Source organism: Cucurbita pepo, chromosome LG02 (genome assembly GCF_002806865.2).
Source record: "Cucurbita pepo subsp. pepo cultivar mu-cu-16 chromosome LG02, ASM280686v2, whole genome shotgun sequence".
NCBI classification, from domain to species: domain Eukaryota; kingdom Viridiplantae; phylum Streptophyta; class Magnoliopsida; order Cucurbitales; family Cucurbitaceae; genus Cucurbita; species Cucurbita pepo.
In genome coordinates this window covers 11,943,321-11,959,336 of record NC_036639.1, presented here as the reverse complement: position 1 = coordinate 11,959,336, position 16,016 = coordinate 11,943,321, and the positions used below count along the sequence as shown (strand labels likewise).

The 16,016-nt window shown below is 38.0% G+C and overlaps 4 protein-coding genes across 4 annotated transcripts; 3 read left to right on the top strand and 1 right to left on the bottom strand.

The window, feature by feature from the left end:
- The first annotated feature begins 2,165 nt into the window (after window positions 1–2,165).
- On the top strand, window positions 2,166–6,260 carry LOC111787778 (probable methyltransferase PMT2). Its single transcript, XM_023667827.1, has 7 exons — window positions 2,166–2,463; window positions 3,068–3,722; window positions 3,853–4,063; window positions 4,188–4,482; window positions 4,593–4,982; window positions 5,208–5,285; window positions 5,592–6,260. Exons 2-7 carry the CDS (start codon window positions 3,075–3,077, stop codon window positions 5,821–5,823), a joined length of 1,854 nt encoding a protein of 617 aa, XP_023523595.1. The 5' UTR covers window positions 2,166–2,463; window positions 3,068–3,074; the 3' UTR covers window positions 5,824–6,260.
- Window positions 6,261–7,148: 888 nt separating this feature from the next.
- On the top strand, window positions 7,149–8,487 carry LOC111787780 (protein PHYTOCHROME KINASE SUBSTRATE 1-like). The gene has a single exon (XM_023667829.1). The coding sequence runs from the start codon at window positions 7,210–7,212 to the stop codon at window positions 8,353–8,355; it is 1,146 nt and encodes a 381-aa protein (XP_023523597.1). The 5' UTR covers window positions 7,149–7,209; the 3' UTR covers window positions 8,356–8,487.
- A 1,957-nt stretch (window positions 8,488–10,444) lies between these two features.
- On the top strand, window positions 10,445–12,088 carry LOC111787779 (sucrose transport protein SUC8-like). The gene has a single exon (XM_023667828.1). It carries the CDS (start codon window positions 10,445–10,447, stop codon window positions 11,933–11,935), a length of 1,491 nt encoding a protein of 496 aa, XP_023523596.1. The 3' UTR covers window positions 11,936–12,088.
- A 755-nt stretch (window positions 12,089–12,843) lies between these two features.
- Window positions 12,844–15,766, bottom strand: LOC111787781 (sphinganine C4-monooxygenase 1-like). The gene is made up of 2 exons (XM_023667830.1): window positions 15,271–15,766; window positions 12,844–13,887 (listed from the first exon to the last, which is right to left on the bottom strand). The coding sequence occupies exons 1-2, from the start codon at window positions 15,490–15,492 to the stop codon at window positions 13,348–13,350; spliced, it is 762 nt and encodes a 253-aa protein (XP_023523598.1). The 5' UTR covers window positions 15,493–15,766; the 3' UTR covers window positions 12,844–13,347.
- Between the last annotated feature and the right edge of the window lie 250 nt (window positions 15,767–16,016).

The following is a 16,016-nucleotide window of genomic DNA, read 5'->3' as shown; positions in this document are numbered from 1 at the left end:
GATTATTCACGCGACTCTCTAAACATACGATAGCCATAAATTTAAATATTAAATTTTTTTAATCATTTTTCATTATCGATATTTATTTATAGTTACCTGTCACAATTTTCGATCGAACTATGCCCATTAAATTATGGGTTAGGTCCGTCTAGGCTCAACCCAATAGAGTTTGAGACCCATAGGCCAAGCTTAGGCCTTTACCTTGCCCATTAATGAAGCTAACTAAGAGGGTAATTTTGATATTTACTAAATATTCGAATTAAAAATATATTTGCTTCAAAATATTTTCATTAAATTATAATTTTAGTTTTAAATTTAATATGAATAATTTTGGAAGTTAGGGAAGTAATTAAGTTTCATGGCTATTTAAAATTATTTTTAAATAAAAAAATTCAATTTTGGTAAAATCAAAAGACAAGTTTGTCCTTTTTATTATTATTATTATTAAATATTTATATTATTATTTGCATAAGGTACAGTGGGTCCTTGTCTAAGCCGCAAAGTCGGTTGATGGGTGATTCCATCAGCTACCGACACTCCATCAATGCTGATCCCCGAAGTCTGTTTAATTTTCTCTTTTTAATAAAAATTTAAATTGTTTTCGGATCGAGATTCATTATCTCCGATAAATCCGATATTTTCTTATATTACTTACGATATGGTCACGTCAGTTACTCCTTACTTCTGAGAGCGAAGACTATTCTCACAAACCAACATAGAGTCCCGGTCTCTTCTCACTGCTTGGAAGCTTACGTTTTCATGTTCTATATTCACTCCCTGATATGGGGTTCTTTTCATCATTCACTTACGGTACTACTTCACTATCGGTCACCCAGGAGTATTTAGCCTTGCACGGTGGTCTTTGTTGATTCACACGGGATTCCACATGCCCCATACTACTCGAGTCAGAGCGTAAGCTAGGAGTTCTTCCAACATATTTTGTCTTCACACATGCATTTTAAGAAATTACACGGAAGGTCACACAACATAAAAATGCTCCAAACAAATGACGCTTAATTACGAAATTCCTATGATTTAGTCACTGAAAAAATGCCAAAATTTAGTGTAACTTATTGCTGGTTTAAATTAATTATGGAATATAATATTTAAATAATATATTAGTTGTAATATATCTTACATATTCGTAATCAATTAAATTTTATTAGTAATATATTTTATTTTATTTTCAAGATTTAGTTAATTTATATTTTCCTTACGGGTAGGTATTAGTTGGTAGTTTCTATCTTATTTAAACGTTGTGAATATCAATGAAAATTGAACCTTCGATCCCAATTCTATTTCTCATTCTTAACTCATATTGTTTAATTGAGCAATAATATTTTCAGATTTATTCACACTTTTAAGTGACAGATATTATGTCAAAAAGAAGTTCATCTCGTCCGTATAGATAGTGACTTTCGTTTCTTTTAATTTTTATCCTATTCTTAAGATCATCTCTCATTCTGATATGGTACTCGGTACATTCCTACGTCTTTCATTGACTCGAATGTCAAACAGGCGAAAAACACGTATTAATGATTTTAAAAAGAGAATTTCATAGAGATAAAAAATAAAATAGGTGGGAGGGCGGAGAAAATTTCCTCGTCCCACCCGATCCCGGGGACATTTTTATTTATAATTAAGAATTATTCTAATTAAAAATTTATTAAAAAAATCTGAGTGAAATTTAAAAATGGATGGAAGGTGATGGAGAACAAGACAGTATTTCCACATGATTACGGTCGGCTGTCGGTTTTGTTTTGCAGCGAATCTCTATGTTAAAATTTCTGATGGGATCTCATTCCATTAAAAATATATATATTTTTGAATAAAAATATTATTCGTTTTAATTTTATTTAATCATCTTTTACTTAATATATTTATATATCATAATTAACAAATTTCTCAAATTAAAATAATTTATTGAACTGCGAATCGTAGCCGTCCATTAAATCGATGGCTTTAATTGGCTGTGTGTATGTAAAACAATGATAAGATGGGCCCCACAAAAAGGTCCCTACACTGAAATGAAAGCGCGTGCGGGTCCACTCCCGTGAAGTCCGGTGGGGGAATTGGGTGAGAATCCGACGTCGTTTTGAATAAAGAAATTAATTTTTAATAATTTTGAATTATTCAAAATAAGGATTTAAAAGAGAGAGGGAGAGGCGGAGACGTGTGGGTTGTGGAGCCCAGTACGGTGTCTCAACTGGCTTCCATTTCGGTCTTCCACAACTCCGAACAATTCGATAATCCTATAATTTTTTTTTTTTTTTTTACTTTTCTTTCTGCTAAAGCTCAGATCTAATCCATGGCTTCTCCTTGTCGGAGTTAGGGTTTTTCACCTACTTATTGCACCCATTCTTCTTCCATTTCTCTTCCATTTTCATTCTGTTGGAGCTTCCTGTTTCTTCCATTCGTTTTTTCGTTCTGCTGCTGATTCTTCCGCTTCGTTTCTTGCCATTGGTTAGTCATCCTATTTCTTGCTTTATTCATTTCGATTTACTTGCTTGTGTTGAAATCTTGAGATCTTTGTTTTTTTTTTTTAATTCTTTAAACAATTGTTGCTGTCGGTTGCTTTCCTGGTGGGACTACTGAAGTTTAATTACATGTGTAGTTGGATTGTATTTAACTAATACTTTACTTGTATTGAATGTGGTTTTCGCTTTCCTGTTAGAACAGATTTGTGATGTGAAATTCACATGGGGAATTAATGAATTATTCGGATTTGTTGAATTGTTCTCACGGATCTGGATGGATCGGGGATTTGTTTTGTGTATCGATTGTTGTTTGGAATTGCTTGCTTGTATGAGTAGACATTTTTGGCAAGTTCACTGGTTTTCTTTCTTGTCGGTGTATGAATTGTCATCAACTTTGAACTTTCTCTGCTTGGAGTTGATTTCAGAAGTTTATATTTGATTATTTATGGTGAAATCATCATTAAATGAAGAAGTGATTGGAGTTTCTTTACTTAATTTGCTTAAACGTCTTTGTGATTTAGCTACTTTGTTTTTTCTTTCGTTGTTTGACTGCTCATATATAACAAAGCGATTGTGTGGAAACCATACAGGTGCGTTATGGCACCCAAACCAGGTTCAGCTGATGGTAGGGCCAGGAGCTCTTTTCAAATTTTCATAGTTATAGGTTTGTGTCTGTTCTTCTACATACTAGGCGCATGGCAACGTAGTGGTTTTGGTAAGGGAGATAGTATAGCCATGGAGATTACTAAGACTGGATCAGACTGTAATATAGTTTCGAATTTGAATTTTGAGACTCATCATGGAGGTGAGGTTGAGACTATTGATGAATCAAAATCGAAAACTAAAATGTTTGAGTCATGTGATGCTGAGTTCACTGATTACACCCCTTGTCAAGATCAAAAGCGTGCAATGACCTTCCCCAGGAATGACATGATTTACCGTGAGCGACATTGCCCTGTTGAGGAAGAAAAGTTGCATTGCCTCATACCAGCCCCCAAAGGATATGTAACTCCCTTCACTTGGCCAAAAAGTCGAGACTATGTTCCATTTGCAAATGCACCTTATAAGAGTTTGACTGTTGAGAAGGCTGTACAGAACTGGATTCAGTATGAGGGCAATGTATTTAGATTCCCGGGAGGAGGAACTCAGTTTCCTCAAGGGGCAGATAAGTATATTGATCAGCTTGCTGCTGTGGTTCCTATTAAAGATGGGACAGTTAGGACTGCTCTTGACACTGGATGTGGGGTATGCTATTCTCATTACGCCTTGTACTTATTTCTTTCTTACTTTCCTGATATGCACGTATAAATTCTCTTTGCTGCATGTATTATTTATTAATTTATTATTACTCTTCTTCTGTTGGCGGTTTTCTCAGGTTGCAAGTTGGGGTGCATATCTTCTGAGTCGACATGTATTAGCTATGTCGTTTGCACCACGAGACTCTCATGAAGCACAGGTTCAATTTGCTCTTGAAAGGGGAGTTCCTGCAGTTATTGGTGTTCTGGGTACTGTGAAGCTGCCTTATCCATCTAGAGCCTTTGACATGGCTCACTGTTCTCGCTGCTTAATCCCTTGGGGTGCAAATGGTGAGAATTAGGACAGGAGCATTTACTTGTTCATTTTTCATTCTCTGTTAGTTGGAACTTTCTGAAAACGGAGCTAGCAGTTTCGGTAATTTTAGGGGTGACCTCTCAAATTCTTTTACCGCAGATGGAAAATATCTAATGGAAGTTGATCGAGTTCTTAGACCAGGTGGTTATTGGGTGCTTTCGGGTCCTCCAATCAACTGGAAGACTAATTATAAGTCATGGCAGCGTCCTAGAGAAGAACTTGAGGAGGAGCAGAGAAAGATTGAGGAGGTTGCCAAGCTTCTTTGCTGGGAAAAGAAGTCTGAGAAGGGTGAGATTGCTATTTGGCAGAAGAGAGTAAATACAGATTCATGTCGTGACAGACAGGATGATTCTCAAGACATCTTTTGCAAATCGCCTGTATCAGATGATGTCTGGTATGATTGCATTTTGGGTATTATCAGTGGTTTCTATTTATAGATAAGATCTTCATTAAAATTAATTGTTACTTCGATTGTTTTCTATGTATACATTATAACTTACTTAGGTATGAAAAAATGGAGACCTGCATTACTCCATATCCTAATGTTGAGAGCTCTGATGAGGCTGCTGGTGGTGAACTGAAGACATTTCCTGCAAGACTTTATGCTGTACCTCCTAGAATTTCTAGTGGATCTGTTCCTGGCATTTCTGTCCAAGCCTATCAGGAGGACAATAACAAATGGAAGAGGCATGTGAAGGCTTACAAGAAGATCAATAGTCTTCTTGATACTGGAAGATATCGTAATATTATGGATATGAATGCTGGTTTGGGAAGCTTTGCTGCAGCTCTTGAATCTTCTAAACTATGGGTAATGAACGTGATGCCCACTATAGCTGAGAAAAATACTCTTGGTGTCATCTATGAACGAGGGTTAATTGGCATCTACCATGATTGGTATCTCTCTCTATTCATTCCTCTTATATGATTTTAGCAGTTCATATACATTTAATATTCAATTCAATCTTTGTGAGGATAAAATTCAAAATATAATTTTATTTTCGAGTACCCGAACTTGTTTCTCTTTGTTGCAATAACTAGTTTCTCAAAATTTTAAATATTTTTCTCTCTTATATAACATCTAACGATATGTCCTGTTTTTCCTTCCATTTTATGGTTCAGGTGTGAAGCTTTCTCCACGTATCCTAGGACATATGACCTCATTCATGCCCATGGCCTTTTCAGTTTGTACCAGGACAAGTAAGTACTCCGATATGAATATACATCAAAATTTGAAGTGCTGAGCTTTCTTTGTCCTTTTCTCCCATAAGTGTTGGTGCATTCCTTTAATTTGGTGAACTTTTTTGTTTATATATCCCAATGAAATAACATTTGTTTTTATAGTTGTCTTGTTTTGTGTATTTGGCATAAATCTATCCCGAATTCTCCACGAGGATCACGACGGGGACGAAAAGCCTGCACAAACTAGTTTAGCTAGCTAAATTTCTGGAAATTTTGTGGATGAATTCTCTTATGGGTTGTAATGTAATTATATTTTATAAACAGATGCAACATGGAGGACATTCTCTTGGAGATGGACAGGATTTTGAGACCCGAAGGAGCAGTCATCTTCCGCGATGAAGTTGACGTACTCATTAAGGTGAAGAAGATGATCGGAGGGATGAGATGGGATACAAAAATGGTGGATCATGAGGACGGTCCGCTCGTGCCCGAGAAGGTACTGATTGCTGTGAAGCAGTATTGGGTTGTAGGTGGAAAGAACTCCACATCACACTGAATCTCTATTAAACCTTTGGCTACTTTCAAAAACCCCTCACTCTGAATACACAACAGCACCCACCCTTCTCCCACGAATGTAGTCATTTTGCTACTTACCACGACGGAGGGAAGTGGCGGGGGATCGCAGAGGCCGCCGCCCAGCTAGTAGTAGTAGCTCAGCTGCAGGTGCGCTTTGTTTCAATTTTCCCCTCCTTTTTTGAGCCTTTTTGTAGACCAAGACAATCAAAATGCCTTACCTCTCATTTCTATGCCCTTATTTTGTACTCTAATTTATTGTCATCCACATACCCCTTCCTCCAAAGAGAGAAATATCGACGTGTTCGGTTGGGTCGAGTCGGGTTTGGTTCAATTCGTTTTTTTATTTTGCGTTGTAATTCTATTATGTTACTAATTTATTTAATGCCTATATCTTTGGTGATTCCTTTTGTTTGCTAATTTGTTCTTATGGTTAAGGAAATAATCGTGGATTGAAATTTGTTTAATAGGCTATAGCTTCAAAATTTGATAAATTGGTATCTCACCTTTTTTTCAATATTTTCCGTTTGGTTCAATTTACTGATTAACATTCATTAAAACTGAACCAAACCAAAGTCTCTATTAATAAATAATTTACACCTTTATAAAAAATGTTTCATTTCCCTATCCAACAAGATATTACAATCCACTCCCTTCAATCGATGTTTAATCCCCACCAAATCCATCTCTTCAGAGAACAACCTCCTTGGCACATTGCCCAGCCCAAACCCAAGCTCATTGCTTGCAGATATTGTCCTCCTTGGGAGAACGAAACACCCTTTACAAGGGTGTGAAAACCTTTCTCAGACACGTTTTAAAGCTTTCAGGGAAAGCCTGAAAGAGAAAGTTCAAAGAGGACAATAAACGAAACACCCTTATACACCCTTTATAAGGGTAAGGACAATATCTACTCGCAGTGGACTTGGGCTTTGGTTGTTACATATCCACTAGCGATGAGCTTGTCCTCTTACATATATTGACTAGTTAAAGGAGAAGATCATGCAGATACTCTTACCTGATAATATCAGCTAGCGGTGAACATTACACAACTAGATCTAGATTTTTAGAACATTACACAACTAGATCTAGATTTTTAGTATGGTATCCACATACAAATTTTTAGATCACAAACCAAACAAAAACGAAAATATTATAGATCTTTAATCCGGTTTATACAAATATAGGAAAAAAATCCAAGTAGGTACAACATTTACAACATATCCTAAATCTGATGGCCATCAAAAAAACAGAATTAAATTCCGTGTCGGTAACGACAACAAATCCATATGTCCCATCATTAATGTCCTCAAAATCCTCTCTACTTATACAACCATCTCCAAGAACAACAACACACCTTCAAACCTCAACCATGTCAACCTCCACACCACCAAAGCCCCTCCCTTTCGATTCCCATGGAGAAATCGGCGTTTTCCGAGCCGAGAAATATTTCAACGGCGGATTGGACATCCACGTGGACAGCCCAAGAACAAACCCACCCAACAACAAGCCCTCCATAAACCTAGCCCCCGACGAGCCCTTCACGCCAACCCCATGGCTCGCCACGCCCAGCGTTGCCTCAGAATCATGCACCACCACCACCACCACCACCACCCAGAAGCCGTTACTCAACACCCATAAGACCCATAACACTAAAGGCTTTCTTTCCCACGCGCTCGGCTATTACTGCATGTGTTATTCACGCTCCGACAAACCCTCCGACGACATCGGCGAAATCAGTTTCAGCAGACCAGTAACAACCGCCCCAACGGCGTCGTTTAGAGACAATTCTTTCACCTTCCAAAATGGGTCATTAAAATTGGTTCATTTCCAAGAACCGGAAGTGGAACGGAAATCCTTGGAGGTTTTCGGCTCGCCGGTGATCGGCCGGCACAGAAATAAACCGTTTAGCCTCGAGAAAAAACTAGCAATGCTTTCATGGGACCACACCAACAACAACAACGACGAAGCCAACAGCGATTGCAGCTCCGATTTGTTCGAAATTGAGAGCCTCACAAAGCAAACCAACCCATTTCAGTCGCCAACACCGTCGTACTACGCTCCGAGCGAAGCTAGCGTCGAGTGGAGCGTTGTCACGGCCAGCGCGTTGGATTTCGATGAGCGGCGGATTTCCACCACTAGTCCTGCAAGAGTGGCGGCGCCGCCACCAAGGAGGGTTGGTGTTAATGAGCCGGTTGCTGTTGTTGTTCAGAAGCGGCGGTCGGGTAGTCTTTTGGGGTGTAAAAGTGAGAAAGCTGTGAGAGTTGCGGAGGATAATAGTAATGGTCGGAAGATTAATGGTAAGGTGAATTTCAATTCCAGCTCGTCGTCGGTGTCGGTGTCGGTGAATAGATTTGAAGATGAGACGAGGGTTAGGAGTTTTAGTTTTAGATCACAAGCGCCACCGCCGTCGTTGCTGCCATCGTCACGTCATGCTCTTGCTACACGCTCGCTTCCTCGCCCTTATTCGCCTCGGCTTTCGAATATAGCTTTCAATATACATGACATCATTGGATAATTGGTATCGTTTTACAATTGTATGATATTGTTCTTTGAGTATTACGTTTCTCACATTTAATTGTCAAAAAGATAATAGTAATGGTCAAATGTATGATTTTCTCCTTATCTGATTGACGCGAGACTTTCGTCACGCTCCCGAGAATCCATTCATCTAAAAAATATATAATTTTTTCAAATTTCAAATACCAAAGATTGAATTATCGACTTTTGAAATGATAACTGATGTCAATCTCCCGTGCAACTTCTAAGAACTTTATGCAAAGCCTACCAATGAAGAGCTTTGATGATTGTTCGTTCTAAAACGGATATAGAACACCATTTTTAGCCAATTATGTCCCGTTATTTCTCCATTTTCGATTGTTGTTAAGTTGATCGATTCAATTTTTGTCCCGTTAACCTAAAAAAATGTTGTCCAAACATCGATCATATATGTCTTAACCAGGTGAGCTATGTCTAAATTCAACCGATCTTTACTGAAAAATACATAAATTTGAAAAAGCAGCTCGATCGATAGGGAGAGGGGGTCGATCTTTCTTTTCTTACTCACGGTGCTTCATCTTAAGTTCTAGCAGCTGAACATGCTTCGGGACACCGCCCCTATGAACCGTTTGACGACCTGACTTTTTCGAAGGGTCGGCGGGACATGGGAGTCTCAGCTCATCGAGGTGGGTCGGGAACTCGTTGTCATATAGTTGTGAGGGCAACCAATCAAAGTTAATTGATCATAAAGGCACCATTTAATTCTATATAGATAGATATTGGTTTTGAAAAAAGAATGTTGGTTTCCATTATCAATTATTCAACTACCATTCTTAAGTGAGTGACCCATTTCAATCACTATCAGCTCTTAATGCACTATCCCCATGGATATATACGAGCGGTCGTTTTTTTTGTTCTCGAAAGTTTTGAACTTATTAAATCTGTTTAGATTCGGTCGAGTTTCACTATGGTGAAAGAATTATTATAGTTGTTTTTATGTTATCGTTAGAATCGATGAACAACCCGAAGCTTCCAGCTGTGTGTGTTGACTTATTGATATCAATGTGGATTGAATTTACGAAGACTACGATAGGTATTAACTCCGCCATGCATTAGATAACATGGACCATATTGGTATTATTACGTTCTTTTAAGCTTATGATCTTGAGAGAATGAAGATAAGAACCGACAATATTTATGGATCCCTAACTTATAAGGCTAAATCCCTCCAAATTAATTTGATTTCAAATTTGACTTGTAAATGCCTCCTAAAGGGTAACGGAGGTCTGCAAACGTCGATTCAAGTTGATATAAGCCTGCTTGACTGTAAGACGATTAAAAACTTCGCGATAGTGATCTGGGAAGTCATATGATACACTACGAATAACAGACTGATGACTTCCAAAAGCTCTTATCGACGAAGTCGTATGGTACCTCGATGTACCCCTAATCCAGTTTAGCTCCACGTTCTTCCATGTGATAATGTATATGTATCGATGTCTTCTTTAGGACCGGTTGTTTCTAACTTTCGAGAAAAGGACGATAGATCCATTTCCTTAGCTATAAAAAAAACGGACCCTTTTTCAGACCATCTCTTAAATAATCGAACCATGTCTACAAAATGTTAGTACCATGCAACTACTTCTAAGCCAACGTGCTGCTCGTTGGGTGCAACCCATATTAACGATAATATTGAACTAATTTATCATATTGAAATAATATATGTCGAATTTTTTTTTATGGTATAGATCAATAAAGTATCGCGATTAGCGTTCGCCTCCTAAAATAATTAAAAAAATTAAACAACCTTAATTGCGGCTTAATAATTAGATTCATGTATTTCAACAATTCGTGTATCAAACTAGTCGTGTATATTCAACGATTCATGTATTCATAACGATCCATGTACCCAACAGTACTATTAGTATATCGAATTGTTCGTGTATCTAATTGTTCATGTTCGTGTTCGTGTTCGTGTATCAACTCATAACGTCCTCATAGTATTTGGTCAAAACTTAGCTATATAAGTCACTCATAAGGGCACCAAAATCTTCAACCATTGATTAATGATTGAATTCCTTGCATAAGACGAACAATTAGCCACCATCATGGAGCAAGGAGCTATTGAGCCAAAGGGCACGGCGGACATAGACAATTCAAGCTCATACAAAAAGATCATAATAGTTGCAGCCATTGCAGCCGGAATCCAATTCGGTTGGGCTCTGCAGCTCTCATTACTAACACCATACGTCCAACAACTCGGTGTTTCGCACACATGGTCAGCTTTCATTTGGCTCTGTGGTCCAATGTCCGGCCTAATTGTACAGCCAACCGTCGGCTACTACAGCGATCGCTGCACCTCGAGGTTCGGTCGCCGTCGTCCCTTCATCGTAGCCGGAGCTATATCGGTAGCCGCCGCAGTTTTCCTCATTGGCTTTGCAGCAGACATTGGGCATTCACTAGGAGATCAACTCACCAAACCCACAAAACCAAGGGCAGTGACAATCTTCGTGGTCGGATTTTGGGTTCTTGATGTCGCTAACAACATGTTACAAGGCCCTTGTCGAGCTTTGTTAGCTGATATGTCATGTAGCAACCAAAAGAAAATGAGGGTCGCTAATGGATTCTTCTCATTCTTTATGGGCGTAGGGAATGTCTTAGGGTATGCAGCAGGGTCCAATAGCTCACTCTATAAGCTCCTTCCATTTACCATCACTAAAGCTTGTGATGCTTATTGCGCTAATCTCAAGACATGTTTTTTAATCGACATTGTGTTGCTGCTAGCCATTACAACAGCCGCCGTGTTGTTAGTGAGCGAGAGGCCTTATGAGAACGCTATTGACAACGAAACAGAGCCGTTTTTTGGGCAATTGTGTGGGGCTCTCAAGCGGCTGTCAAAGCCCATGTGGGTGTTGTTGCTTGTCACAGCATTGAATTGGATTGGTTGGTTTCCTTTTATAATGTATGACACGGATTGGATGGGCGCTGAAGTGTATGGTGGCAAGCCACAGGGGACGCCAGAACAAGAGAGGAATTATGACCTTGGTGTGCGAGCAGGGGCGCTTGGTTTGATGGTTAACTCATTTGTTCTTGGGTTTACTGCATTGGGTATTGAGCCAATTAGCCGTGCTGTTGGTGGGCTAAGATGGGTTTGGGGAATTGTGAATGTTGTATTGGCAATTTGTATGGGGTGCACGGTGGCTGTCACGAAGGCGGCAGAGAAATGGAGGGCTGTTCACGGCGGCTTGGCGCTTCCTCCGCCGGATGTTAAAGGTGGTGCCTTTGCGATCTTTGCGATATTGGGTGTTCCGTTATCGGTGACTTATAGTGTTCCGTTTGCTCTTGCGTCGATCTTTTCGTTGTCATCGAATGCAGGGCAAGGGCTGTCTTTGGGGATTTTGAATCTGTTTATAGTGATACCGCAGTTCTTTGTGTCGGCTGTTAGTGGGCCGCTTGATGCTGCTCTTGGAGGGGGGAATTTGCCGGCTTTTGTCATGGGGGGGATTGCTGCGGCTGTGAGTGCTGTGTGTGCTATGTTTTTGCTTCCTGATCCGCCGCCGGAGACTCATGTTGCTGTCACGATGGGGGCTGGGCATTGATTTTGCTTGCCACTTCTTTTATGTGCTTCTCCAATAAAAATTTAATAATTTTTGTTTGAGATTTGGTTCTGGTTAATTGAAGTATGGGGATATTGGTTGAAAAGATAACGGAAGATATTGAATGAATAAAAGATGGGCGTTTGCAATTGTTTATAAGAATGAAGATCGGAACGTATAATTCTAGATACCCACGGGTGTCACTAAACAAGTAAAAGATAATGGATAGTTTTCATGGATAATACCGTGACAATGAAGGAGAATGAAGAACAACGTAAACAGAATCTCAACATGTAATACTTTAATCTATTAACCAAGTACAGGAGACATTCGGAGATATTGAATGAATAAAGGAAGGGTCGTAGATAGATGAATGTTTGCAATCATTTATAAAAGTGAAAATTAACACAAACAATTCTAAATACTCTTGAAATGTAAACAAGTTAAGAATAATAAACTTTTTAGCTTGCTTGTTTTTCTGATGCTTTTGATAGATTTTGCCTGTCTTCGACGTTCGAGAACGATAATTCTATTATTTATGTATGCTTTCACAAACATTCATTTATAGCAACATCGGAGTTTTGAGAAGACCTATCAGAATAAGGGATTCATTCGACGTAAAGTTACGGTGACCTAAAGTCAAAAGAAAGAGCAAACCAAACTAAAAATGGCAAAACGATGTACAAATGAAGCCTCCAAGACATTTGTCCCACACCAATAGCATTGAGAAGCTATAGATTTAAGAAAAATATTTTATTGTATAGTTTAGCATCTAGAGACTCGGCTGAATGTTTGACAGTGTTGAGACGTTCTTAGTATCTAGACGTAATCTCGATTCCCATTAAATATAACATGTAATAGAGATCAAACATCGACACACAACGCTAGCTTTATCAAAATAAAATTTAGAATGTTCCAAATATCCAACCTATAAATAAGATAAGAGAATAACTTTTCCACCTTTTCGGAATAGTAATTTCAATCATTCCAAAATCATTTCCGAACATGCACCGAACCAAACCAAACCAAACCAAACCATCTCGTTCCATTTGGTTGGTTCCAAAGCTTCATCAACACATCAACCTAGCCAAACATGGCCCCTGTTCAAGCTTATGATGCATAACTGAAAACCACGACCTTTCTAACAAAGACAAGAAGAAGCTATCACTTGGGATTGAAGCAGCTCTTCAAAAGTCATCACTCACAATGATTGTGACTAATCTAAAGCCATAGAGAAGTTTTAAGAAAACATATCAAAACACAACCTAAGCTCATCTCAACTCATATTTCAAACCTATGTTAGGGCAATGTGAAAAAAAGGGTATAAAAAGCGCAACAATAGGAGTAATATACAAATTATATTGTTGTGGGATACAAATAATATAATATAAGCAACAGATGGCTGCTTACAATATTTATTCAATCTTCGGCCGTGCTTCAAAGCCGCCTCCTGCCCTCTTCTCCAAGGAGTAAGGCAAGTAGGTTCCAAGTATTCTATCCCATATAACAAAGAAGGGTTGTGAGAAATTAAACTTGCTACCATATAGCTGATGGTGGACATCGTGATACGCAGTATTGTTTCGAAACAAGACGTGGAAGAGGTTACCAGGCAGCCATAATCCACAGTGATCGTCTACGGTCTTAATAGTTGCAAAGGAAAAGAAGAAGATAGAGACTCTGGGAGTCATACCAGATACTAGAAACGACAATGCTCCACCGACCGTGTCGAGCAGTAGTCCTTCCACAGGATGATTATACAAAGCCCCAAACGCATATGGAACAACAAGCTTATGGTGCTGAGAATGAATGTGTCTGAACAGAAACTTGTTATGATGCATGTATCTGTGTGCGAAGTACTGCCACGTGTCCAAAACGAACATCGCGGTTAGAAATTGAAGAACAACCACTGGCCAGGATTTTGGAACTGCAATGCTCCCATCATCGTTTCCAGTCACCTGAACATAACAAGATGCAATTATAAATTTGGATACAAACTAGGATGCAAGTGCAGGGCTGGTAACCCACATGATATCAATAAGTAATGCCAGAATCTAACATTGATTCCTTTTTCCTTTCCAGAATTGGGAGTATGCTATAAGCTGAAAACATTTAAGTTCATGACTTGCCACTTTAACCACTGGATCAAAGCCACATAATTCATTTAACAGCACTTAGATGAGGCTAACTTTAATAATAGTTTTACTCCAGTAATTATATTTCACATGAACATCCACAACAAGAACTACAGTTCTACTTCTCATTTAGCATGAAACTCACAGGAAGAAAAAAAAGATTGCAGACACAATTGTACGGAACCAAGGTTTTTAGCTCGTACGAGTTGTCGACTTCTTACAATGCAGAAGACGAAAGGGGATTGGTACTGTCCCAATACTTCTTGAGGATATTTTTTCAAACATATATATAAGTAAACCAAAACATTAAAGATTACACAACTAAATATGTAACCTAAACTAAATAGACAAATCCAAGAGAATCGAATTATAGCTAAAGGAAGTACGATTAAATTTTCATACAATTGAGAAATACCGTGTTGTTTTGACCAATTCGATTTGTAACCGAACGATCACCTCAAAGGGAATTTAAGAATAAAAAAAGGGGCGAATAGCATAAACTTTTATTCAAATCCATCGATCACAGCTTTGAAATTATTCATCCAAACTCTTTCCTTATGAACCTCTATTCCTAGAGTTTGAATATCCAAAAGACTTAAAAGTCAAAAGCTAACAGCTTAACACCAACTAATATAACTTTACAGTGGATGCTAAAAACTGTAAGTTTATCCTTCCAATTTCCAGCTTGAATCATCAACCCTTTTGTTCCTGAATGGAATCGAAATTTTCGAGTTTCCTACTAAATTATAAGATTCTCAGATTTTTGTTTCATCAATTCAAATTACAGTAACAAAATATGATTTTCACTTTGCCAGCATTAGCAATAGATGTTGTTTTAAATATGCAGTGTTTAATTATATAAAAAACGATGCATCCAGTGGTGTGACAGACTCTAATTTCGATCAAAGCACATATAAAGAGAAGAGGAGTTGTTACTTTAATTTTGTCAAAACTCAAATGGTTCACAAACAACAAAACTTTCAATCTCAGTAGCTAAACTAAGGAAATCTCAGGAAGATCGTACTACAGTTACACCAAAGTGTATGAGCAAAATGAATCTCAGTTGAAATTTTCTAGGGCAGGTTCCACCAATAATTAGGATCAGAAATAAACTAAATTACAATAATAACGACAAGTGCGACGACGACGACGATGATTATTAATTGCAATAGTAGCAAAGAAATGAAATAGAAAGTAGGAGCTGACCTTAAAGAGGATGATGGCGACAATAGCCTGAATGAATTGTTGAAAGAGAACGCCTCGAACCACAGTGGATTTTGAAACCAAGTTCTTCTCATCCTCGTCTTTCTTGGAGTGCAGTCGGTAATTCTCGAAGAAACCGAGAAGCACGTAAATCCCAGAATAGAACCAATACACGAAAATCGGGACGAAAGTACCCAACAAATCATCGGAGATGGTGAATCCCATTGAGAAGGAAGAAGGTAGAGATTCAGAGATTGAAAAAGAAAACCATAGATTTGTTAAGAATTCAAAAAGATGAACAAAATCAAAGCATAAATCTCCAAATCGGAAATCCGCTGGGCGTTGGGAAGGAAATCCAGAATAACCTTCCCCACTCTGGTTGAGAAATTTTTGAAGAACACAAGAAATCGATCGCTAATTCTCAATTTTTAATTACAATAATCCTTCGCTCAATCTCTGAATCCCACGATGAAGGGTTTTTAAAATGTTAATTCAATCAATACTCTTATTAAATACAAATTTAATATAATTTCATCTTTTTATTTTCAATATTTTATAATTCAAACCCGTTGACTATTCACATTAAAAAGACCAAAATACCCCTCTACTTCTCGATAATTTAATTTATGTACTTTCAATAAACTTGCTATATTTTCTATTTTAAAAAATTGTTTTAAAAAATTTAAAAATGTGTTCACCTTGTATATAAATTATTATTTAACTAATTTCAATAAAGAAATAGAAATTAA

Excerpts from the sequence above, each read along its gene's own strand:
- LOC111787778 (XM_023667827.1), top strand. The coding sequence starts at position 3,075 with ATGGCACCCAAACCAGGTTCAGCTGATGGTAGGGCCAGGAGCTCTTTT. Across the intron at positions 4,483-4,592 it reads CCTGTATCAGATGATGTCTG|GTATGAAAAAATGGAGACCT; the intron begins GTATGATTGCAT and ends TAACTTACTTAG. Across the intron at positions 5,286-5,591 it reads TTCAGTTTGTACCAGGACAA|ATGCAACATGGAGGACATTC; the intron begins GTAAGTACTCCG and ends TTTTATAAACAG.
- LOC111787780 (XM_023667829.1), top strand. The coding sequence starts at position 7,210 with ATGTCAACCTCCACACCACCAAAGCCCCTCCCTTTCGATTCCCATGGA.
- LOC111787779 (XM_023667828.1), top strand. The coding sequence starts at position 10,445 with ATGGAGCAAGGAGCTATTGAGCCAAAGGGCACGGCGGACATAGACAAT.
- LOC111787781 (XM_023667830.1), bottom strand. The coding sequence starts at position 15,492 with ATGGGATTCACCATCTCCGATGATTTGTTGGGTACTTTCGTCCCGATT. Across the intron at positions 13,888-15,270 it reads TCGCCATCATCCTCTTTAAG|GTGACTGGAAACGATGATGG; the intron begins GTCAGCTCCTAC and ends TGTTATGTTCAG.